Raw genomic sequence first — 9,534 nt, 5'->3', positions numbered from 1 at the left:
ACGACCTTATTTGATTTGAGACATTCGAATTCTTTTCAAAACAAAAGAAATTGCTTAAACAGAATCTGTTAAAGAAAAGAACAAATATAAAATAAAACACAAGAGTCACAAAGGGTCACAAGACAAGTTTGTTAGAACAACAGCAACATTAAAAATACATTCAAAAGGCGGTAAAAACTAGAATTCTTTCTTCGTAAAAAGGGACGTCGATAATTATTTTGCTGTAAATCCAAGTCATTGTTGAATTTGAAAAATTATTGAAGTTATGACGAAGTTATTTTATAAAAAGCTACATAAAATTGCACTATCACGCTTTTTTGTCTGCGTGTCCTAGCTGCCTTCCGGGGGGACTATGGTGCGAGCTGACTTTCGGCCCTGCCCCTCGGACCCTTAGCAGAATAAAGAGGAGAAGAAACAAGGGAAATTGTGTGAATTTTAATTCACTTTTTGGAACTAATTTGACCAAATTTCTATCTTTCTGGGGGCAAAAAGTTGAAATTTTCTTATTTTTCCAATTCTTAGTGGGACTGAAGTTTGATTTTTCGATTTTTCAAACTGCCATGTTTCAAAAAAAGCACCCTTAAGGCCGGCACATACCCATACCCATACACTTCTCTTGCCTAAGTACCCCCTCCCCCGGGCTGCCTTTTTTCGACGAATCGCGTCATGTCTATTATTTCACTCCGCTTATCTTGACATCAAAGTTTTCCTAAACATCAAGAGCTACGGCAAATATAACGCGAGCGAAGAGAGAAAAAAAATCTAATTGCAGAGCCGTCTCGGACGTCGCTGGTCGTCGGTATGGTGTAATTTGGGAATGACGCCCTTTAATTTTGATTTCATCGTGTTTAAGCCACCTTCCCAACATCTCAAAGGGCTTTAAATGCGTTCAGCAAACAGCTAAACCGGCGTGCGACGCCGGGTACCGGCTAGTTTGATTTATTACATAAAAGAAATCAAAAGACTTTAACGACCAATTACCGACAAATTCATCTCCTGTCTTTCTTTATACCTCTATGGTGTGATAGGTAGAAATCCTACCTAGATCATTTGACATTACAATAGAATTCCAGCGCTTTACCAGCCAAAAGCTTAGCTGATTTTCGAAAACAATAGCAATGATTTTTTTTTTGCTTCTAAAAGCTTAAAACACTCCATCTAGCCCTTCATTCAGGCTTTACTGAAATCTGTTGTAAAAAATCCAAAATTTAGGGATCAAATGCCCCGCCCGAATCATTGTTTATTGTAAATAATAATTAGTATAATAATTGGAAACGAAAAAAAAAAACATTTTCAATTCAATTCAGGTATTATTTTTATTGAGATAATAATTGCTATACAACAACAGGCCCAGCCTATTATTCACTATTATATATAATAACATCAATATCAAGTCTTCATAAAATTTACACTAGCCTGCAGAATTTTGTTATTCATTTATTATACCTAATGATGGTGACACTCCGTGAGTTTCAAGCCAAAGGTTAGAGGCGAATCTTCAATCTTTCCCAAGGAGGATAAAGTGAAGCCTTAAACTTTGCGCCGCATTTCGGATTAAACCTAGCACTTCCATTGTTTTCGCATTTTACATTTCTCAATACTCTATAAATTCATAGTTTGTATAAAAAACAAATAGGACGCCCAATTTGTGTGGTAAAAGCCACACAGGACGGACAATTTAATAAGCGGCTTCACATTTTACATAGAAGATTCTACTCTCTATCGTTTGGCTTTTCCCTATTAGTGACACCATTAAAACATGGCCCATCATGATCCATGTAACATTGAAACAATACACGGTTGTTGAATAACTTCTATGTTTTGATTTCATGTAACATGCACGAAAGAATAACAAGTAAACAAACTTTAATATTCATGACGTAATGATTTCTACGGAGGTATCCCGGTAGTGGCAAATTCAAGCTAGAGAAAAATTGTTTAACATTTGCCGCTACCGGAGAAAAACCGGAAATATCAGAGTATTAGTAGAAATATTACGTTATGAATGTCGTAAATAGGATAATTGTGCTGCTTGCAATTTTCAACCAATCATAATTTGTTTGCTTGATATTTTTCGTGCAAGTTTAACCTGGTTACACCAAATCAAAACAAAGATATAATTCGAAACGCGTGCATTTCGTGGGATGCTACATCAAATCGCGTTAAACAATAAGTTTAGGAAGAGCCAGGACCAAATTAAAATATACCTTTTCTGGAGAATTTATAGAACAAAAAATTAACACAAAACTGATCAAATTACGGAAAGTTAGCTGTACGACAAAAAGTTGGTATTACGTGTGAAGTTTTACTATACCTAGAATTGGTCAATAAATTTGCAATCGTTTGCCACTTACTGCAGAAGACAAAATTAACTAAAAAAACTTAACCCTGACCATCACACTTCTAAATTATGATTATAGAAAAAGAGGGTGTGGTTTCAGGGCTAATCTAGACATCATAAAAATAAGGAATGATTGTCATAAAACTTTGTTAAATATTAGCCTGCTCTACAAGATCACAAAAAAAATTCAAAAAAGCATAGAAATAAATTTTTAAAATGATTACTGTTACATGATTAAATTGACTTGCACCCAATGTTATCAAAGACCAAAAATATCTATCGGGAACGCTTTCAATATACTTCAGATTAAGACGAGTACTGTCCACGACATTAAATCTCACACCTTTTATATCTGTTTGGATTTTCCCTTCAAGACAGGCAGTATTCATGACGTAATGTTTTCTACGGAAAGACCCCAGATTTTGCCAGTAGTGGCACATTTTATACACATTTTGTCTAGTTTAAATTTGCCACTACTGGCTAAAACCGGGGTATTTCCGTAGAAAACATTACGTCATGAATATCATGAATTTAAAGTGCAGAAAGTTTTAACGGTTTAATTTTAGTAGCTAAACGTGGAAATAAAATAAATTAAAAATGTACATAGAAATACAAAATAGGTAGGAGGGGGGAGAGGTAAGTAAAAAGTTTTACACTGTTGTAATTATAACGTTGTATGTATATCAAATTTAAGATCCCCGAACGTAACAAAACAAAAGATATCTCACAATAATGGTTCAGTATCCAATTCCATCAGATGAACTTTAATCAAATTTAGTTTTAAATGCTCTAGAATGACAAAATATACACCACGTTTTTCCAGCCTGATTTCGTTTGTGTCAGAGGCAGGTAGATATTCTGGATAATAATTGCATCTTTAACAGACATTAGATAGTTCAAAACGAAACAAACATAAAAAAATTCATTTATTCAAAACCATGTCATTTTTTCATTTTGAGTGACGTCATACTACGTCAGCATCGACGTCAGATTACGTCACCGCTATCACTTCCTGACCTTCATTCCAATAATACGTCTGACTCACGATACTGTTTTCCTGGTCCATTTTGAAGGTTTTGGAACTTTTCGGTACCGTGCTAATTGTTTGCTTTTCTCTAAGATGCGTTTGGAGTGACCAACTTTTTTGACACCCAAATCCTAAGGTGAAAATTTGAATATTTGGTTATGCAAAATTGGGAAGCAGAAATTGGGCGTACCTTGTAAAAGTTTGAATTTCGTAGATATATTAATTTTGGTCTACCAGGTACGGTTGACGCTCTCTAATTCGATGTCCTACTATTTGATACGTTCAATTATTTGATAATATTGAAAGCCACCGTCAACAAGAAACGATAAAACCCGATTCCCCTTAAAAATCGAATTCATCAACTGTAAGTTAAGAGTTTGAAACCTTGTAGGGAATGTAAGGAAAAAATCTTGGGGTCAAAACAACTCTAAATAAAACTCACATTAAGATCATGGCGTTCCAATTTAATGAGTTCAGGGCCAGTTATGTCATGCTGTTTGAAATTGTCTTTATACTCTGAACATCCTATAGTATCAAGCCAAAGACCAACTTCATTTACGTCCCATTCGTGAACCGCTTTCTTCTCAAGAAAGTCTGCAAAATAGAAAATTTATAAAGTCAATTTTAAATGGCACGATACGTTTGATTGAAAAAAAGTAATAATTTTTAATTATTATCGAACTTTTTATGAAAGGCTTATGCTTATACACTCGCAGAGAAAGACCACCTTACTTTTATGAATGTACGTTCATTTCCACTTAAATTTGACAAGAGTCAAGTCATCAAGAAAAGCAAGTCAAAAAATATATTTTGAGTGATTGCAATGTTTCAAATTGATATCGAATCGTCATAGCAATATGTCTAATAGCGGAAGAATTTTATTCATATTACAGGCACGAAAAAGCAGCATTTCAATAAAAAAGAATCTCTTGGGAGTCTCTTGTTTCAATTGTTAACAACCCCGTTTTGGGAATTCTCTAGGAGTGTAATTAAAGTCTTTTGTTCCCTACGATTGACTTTTACTTGAAAAATCTCTGAACCCCATCGAGAAGTCATCCTTCTTGAAATTTATCTGGCACCCGATGTAGAAATTTTCTTCCGACACGCTAAAGCTCTGAAGGTCGGGAAAATTTTCAACATCTGGAAGAAATACATTACGGAATTTCGCCTGACCGCGTAATTTTTTAGAAAAATGGGCCCGAGTGCAATTTGGACAGGGAAGGTGTCATGGCCGACAAAATTTGGGTCAGAAAAAACTTCAAAAGGTTTCACGAAATAAATTCAAATACAAAACTTTTTGGAGAAGGAATCATGCAAAATATTATCATTCTTTTCACAAGGAGGGGTTGTAGAAATTTTTCCTTCTTTAAACTGATCACAGAAGCAAAAACAAAATAGAAATAACATTGTACACAAAAAAGCTTAAAAGAAGAGAAAAGTCATAATCAGCATCTATAAATAACACTAAAAGAAAAACTAAAGCTTTAGAAAATGAATACCAACCCTAAATGAACACTTTTGTGAAGTTTAATAAAGATTTTATCCAAAAAACTTCAGTTCTGGAATACTGAAGTCGGTTTGTCGGTTGTCGGCCGGTGGACAACAGTTATATTTGGAGGACGGTCTAAGATAACAACATGAAAGTTACTGATAAAAGCCTAAGCCCATAGGAACATACCTGCTTTAGTTTCTTTGGTCTTTGAATGGTATAAAATTTGAGAAAGTGCAGAAAAAATCAGCCATCAAAACAAACAAAACAAAAGTATGATTATCAACTTTTCTGTGGTAGAAACACATTTTTTGGGTTGGTGCACATACAAAAATTACACTGGATACTAAAACTAATATTCAGGGAGTGATAAGTACAGTTAAACTACAAAAAATCCATCAAAAGAAACCAAAAACAACCATAACAGCACACATTTTTTGAAAATTACATCAGCCATGTTGTTTGTAATTTTTGCCGACATACTCATGACGTGGTAACTAACGACAGATTTGACGGTCTTTTTGAGGCGCCAGATCTCAAAAAAACAATTTTTGAGCGTTCAGCACGGCCCCGAAAATGAGGGCTAAACTTATGTCGGCACATCAATGGATGACTACTATTTCTCTCCGATGGTATATTGGCCCGCCCCTTTAGAGCTTTAGCGTGGGCGGCCGCCAATACGCCATCGGAATATCAGATAATCTTGAAATCGAATGTAGTTTTTTTACACTGTGTGCTGTACTTTAGGTGTGCTTTAAGAAAAACTCTCAGGTAAGTAACTCTCTTGAGCTATTTTTTGAATACAAATTTTTTAAATTTTTCATGAAAAGGAACCTTCACAAAGAAGAACACCTTTGAAATGAAATTGACGTCACAAAATTGAAGGTAACCCATTGAAAATAACGTTAAGAAACTTTTGAAGTTCAACCTGATAGGATCGGCATTTTATAATAATCATTTGTGAAATCTAGGTAAAAAAAGGTTATTTGAAGACATGCTGACAGAAATTAAACAAAATAAACTGGGAAATGCTCACAAGAATACAGCCAAGGAATCGGAAAAGAAAACTTCAATTACGATGAAATTCAGTAAAAGACTGTCCAGTAACGGCTTCAAAATTCCAAAGATAAAGCGCGCGGCCGCACTAGAAGACATAGAAACGCCCGCTGACGAGTTTGTTTCCGGTAATCCAGTGAAGAGTAATCGTAAACGAAAAACAAACGAGGGGAAGGAACCAATTGAAATCAAAGAGGGAAGTGTGAAGAAGAAAAGCCGAAAATGTTTATCAAGTTTCTTGAGAATAAAATTTGTAAACGCGAACAGTAAAAAGAAAATCAGGGACTCATCGAGAACAGACGATTAATACAACTTTATAGGGCAATATATTTAGTAGAATATTTATATTGTAGAGTTTAGTTATTTTGAGGTAGAAGAAAATTCGTGTTCAATTTCAAAGATCGGATTCCATTTCAATACTTAAGTGTTTTATTTTACTTTTTGTAGTAGTTTCAAGCATGTATAGGAAAGAAGTCTTTTGATACTCGACCGTTCAAATCTAGAAAATAGAATGCCTTAAATAAGGGCAAAGCGCCACTTTAATGGAGGGATCGGTTCTAAAAAGTAATTTCAGTTCGCTATATTATCTTACTCAGAAAAACGATTATTTTTGAACAAAACATGCTATACGTTCCTTAGCGAGCACCTCACTAAAAACCGGGATTTTTCATCTCGTTTCTTAGTGAGTTCCACTTTGACGATTTTCGAAAAATAGAAGCCTTTCAAGTGTTTTGACGCAATTTCGATTGTTTTGCTACTGCAGGAGCTTCGAAAATTAAAAGTGACGTCAAAAAATCGAATGTTTAGAGCCCGAAAACCCGGGCTCAAAACGTTCGAAAAAGTCGCAAAGTGGAATAGACGTTAATTGCGTAAAAAAAAACGCGGGTGACGTCTAGTATAGGCTATACGTTCCTTGTCAAATGAAGTAAATTTGATTTCCGTGGGACTGCGAGAGAAATAATAACAAGTATCTACAGCCTTCTAAGATAAATTCGTCACCAAGACCAAAAAAGTCTTCATCTTAATTTGTCTCGGAAAGGGCAGCAGAATGGTTATTTCGGGACGGTAGGTCCCAATAATGGCTGTAGAGGTAAGAAAATTAGAAAAAATTTTCTGCATCCAGAAAAATTGCGTTTAGTTGAATAATATACAGTGGATTCTACAAAACTTGGACACGCACGGGAACACAATTTCGTTCGAATTATGGAAATTTCGAGTTATAGAGACTGGTTTATAAACCATTGCAAGGTTCGAGTTACGGAGACTCCACTGTACTAAGTACTGAATGCTTACCTATTGTAGTAGCCTCTGGTGCTCGTTCCCTACACGAATGTGCTTTCCGCCCAAACATCAACCATGAACGCCCACTACCGCTTGAACTTGCGCCCCCGGTATTGCCCAGTGACGAAGATTTAGTGTTACTAGGTGTGACGGTGTTCGTCGTAGAGGTAGTTGCGGCCGTTGCATGTGTGTCGACTTGTAGTAACGATATCTATGGTTGCAAATGATATGATTGATTGAATAGAATAGAATATTTTAATCAGGTAACACTTAACAGTCTCTGTCGATTGAATGCTTCATAACTACTTCTCTCCAGTAAAGTTCTCCAATCCTATTTTCTTTCACTCAGAAATTTTCCAGATCTTAGTCTAATAAATAAGTAAGTGAAGCTCCTCTTTCAATAGCTATCTACCCGAAGATAGGGGATGGTGCCATTCTTTCTCCACGGATTGCTCCACTTACCCTTGATCCTTCTCTTTAATTGCTGAGCATCAAGTAGAAAAGTATCAAGTACTATTTTTGTACTAAGTACAAAGTCTGACCGAGCCGGGAATTGAACCCACAACCTTGCGCACCGTAGCCGAATGCTCTACCTTTGAACTACGGTGGCCCCGTCTAATACTTTAGTCTAGACGTTCGTGGAAATCAGAATAACAGTAGAGTAATACGTACATCGTCTTTGCTGTCTTTATTATCATCATTGTCCAAGAATTTGCTCATTTCTTGATCCGCTTGCGAAAGAGATGAAACAATCCTCGTCTCCAACTCTTGTGATAGTTGCTATGGAGATTCAGAGTATTTCAATAAAAATGTAAAAACATATATCAATGTAACTCACAGTAGATTGCCATATCAATTAAGGACATTAAGTGTAACCAATATGGAAAATAGCATGTCGCCAAGCTCAGAAAGACTTCAATGACTGTAATTTAACTACACAACTTTTAAAGGACTTTCAGTATCCGAGTTTGCTTCCGAACTTCTGAATTGGTTAAAAACGAATCAAATCACTTCGAATTGGTTAGCTCACAGGTTAAACGGGCTAAACTGAATCACGAATAGCCTTGAAAGGTTTGTAAGACATGCAAGATTTTAAACTGTTCTTTCCCCCAAAGAATATTATCCATTCAGTACACTACTTGCGAGAAGGTTGGCAAACGATATCATACTCCAGGATGCATGCATGCAACGAGACACGACAGAAAGCCGTCATTCACAAATACTTATAGCGTGTAATTTACAGACCTTAATTAAGAATGCTCCCAACCCTACCGGTGCCCCTACAAGGATCCCTACGGGATCCTAAGTTAAGTCACAGGGTACGAATGCCCCTAAGAGGGCCTTCGGCATTATATTGTGACTCTCGAGCTCCAACCCTAACCCTAACTGATAATAAACGAACCCCCGTCTAGGTCGGCGGATTGAAAAATTTCACTTGCATCCTGGAGTATGATATCGTCTGCCAACCTTGCGAGAAGGGTTAATTGTGGTTAAATTTCTTACCGGTTTGAGTGTCCATAGCTTCTCGTTTACGTCACTGATAAAACCTTTTGATAGTGCGATAAACTCCGTGGCCTCACCACGATTGATCACCTGAAAAAAAGGGAAAACAGTGGGGCTGAAATTCCAGGATATTTTCCCATCGGGACTGTGACACAGGGGTGTATTGGATTTCCATCAAATAATGGAATTTATCGAGTAGTAGAACGTTGAATTAGTGAGCAACAACTGTAGATATTTTAAAAAGGGCCCTTTCAGTGGATGCTTTCCAACATATCATATTACTTACTAAGGCCGACCCTAAAAATCCAGCCGGGTGAAAGTTATTTTTGTCGCCACCCGGCCACAATTTTTTTCTTCGTAACTTTAATGAACGTCTCTTAAACCTTAGTTTATCAACTGGCTTTTTTCGTAAATTTAACTTTTAACATCTCGAAGCCTCAATTTATCCACTCTCTTTCTTCGTAACTTTAATGAACGTTTCTAAACTTCAGTTTATCCACTCGCTTTCTTCATAAATTCAACTTAACATCTTAATGGTAGAGCAAATGCCTGCGAATGGCATGGTTGTGAGTTCGAGTCTCGCCGGATCCGTTGGTTTTCCAACGGTTCTGGTGGCTGGTCGGAAGACAACACGAGAGCGACTGTATTCACTTCATTGTAACTTAACATCTCTAAACCTCAGTTTATCCACTCGTTTTCTTCGTAACTTTAACGAACGTCTCTAAACCTCAGTTAATCCACTCGTTTTTTCTTCGTGACTTTAAAGAACGTCTCTAAACCTCAGTTTATCCACTCGCTTTTTTCGTAACTTTAATGAACGTTTCTATCAGTTTATCC

General features: G+C 36.3%; 1 protein-coding gene and 1 long non-coding RNA gene across 2 annotated transcripts; one reads left to right on the top strand and one right to left on the bottom strand.

Moving 5' to 3' along the window:
• Positions 1-2,266: 2,266 nt before the first annotated feature.
• LOC136811043 (SH3 and multiple ankyrin repeat domains protein 2-like) lies at positions 2,267-8,800 on the bottom strand. Its single transcript, XM_067067646.1, has 5 exons — positions 8,698-8,800; positions 7,867-7,974; positions 7,207-7,405; positions 3,811-3,962; positions 2,267-3,499 (listed from the first exon to the last, which is right to left on the bottom strand). The coding sequence occupies exons 2-5, from the start codon at positions 7,912-7,914 to the stop codon at positions 3,383-3,385; spliced, it is 516 nt and encodes a 171-aa protein (XP_066923747.1). The 5' UTR covers positions 7,915-7,974; positions 8,698-8,800; the 3' UTR covers positions 2,267-3,382.
• LOC136811044 (uncharacterized) lies at positions 5,572-6,202 on the top strand. Its single transcript, XR_010847194.1, has 2 exons — positions 5,572-5,628; positions 5,829-6,202. It is a non-coding gene; the product is annotated as an uncharacterized lncRNA (long non-coding RNA).
• Positions 8,801-9,534: the final 734 nt, after the last annotated feature.

This window comes from Clytia hemisphaerica, unplaced genomic scaffold (genome assembly GCF_902728285.1).
Source record: "Clytia hemisphaerica strain Z4C2 unplaced genomic scaffold, Clytia hemisphaerica genome assembly, whole genome shotgun sequence".
Lineage (NCBI taxonomy): Eukaryota > Metazoa > Cnidaria > Hydrozoa > Leptothecata > Clytiidae > Clytia > Clytia hemisphaerica.
The sequence above is the reverse complement of the archived record's forward strand: the minus strand, read 5'-3'. Positions and strand labels throughout refer to the sequence as shown.

What these genes read in the sequence shown, in the direction of transcription:
- LOC136811043 (XM_067067646.1), bottom strand. Translation starts at nt 7,914, where the DNA reads ATGAGCAAATTCTTGGACAATGATGATAATAAAGACAGCAAAGACGAT. An exon ending in ACCAGAGGCTACTACAATAG is followed by an intron (nt 3,963 to 7,206) that starts GTAAGCATTCAG and finishes TCTATTTTGCAG; the next exon opens with ACTTTCTTGAGAAGAAAGCG. An exon ending in TGGAACGCCATGATCTTAAT is followed by an intron (nt 3,500 to 3,810) that starts GTGAGTTTTATT and finishes TTTTCACCTTAG; the next exon opens with GATTTGGGTGTCAAAAAAGT.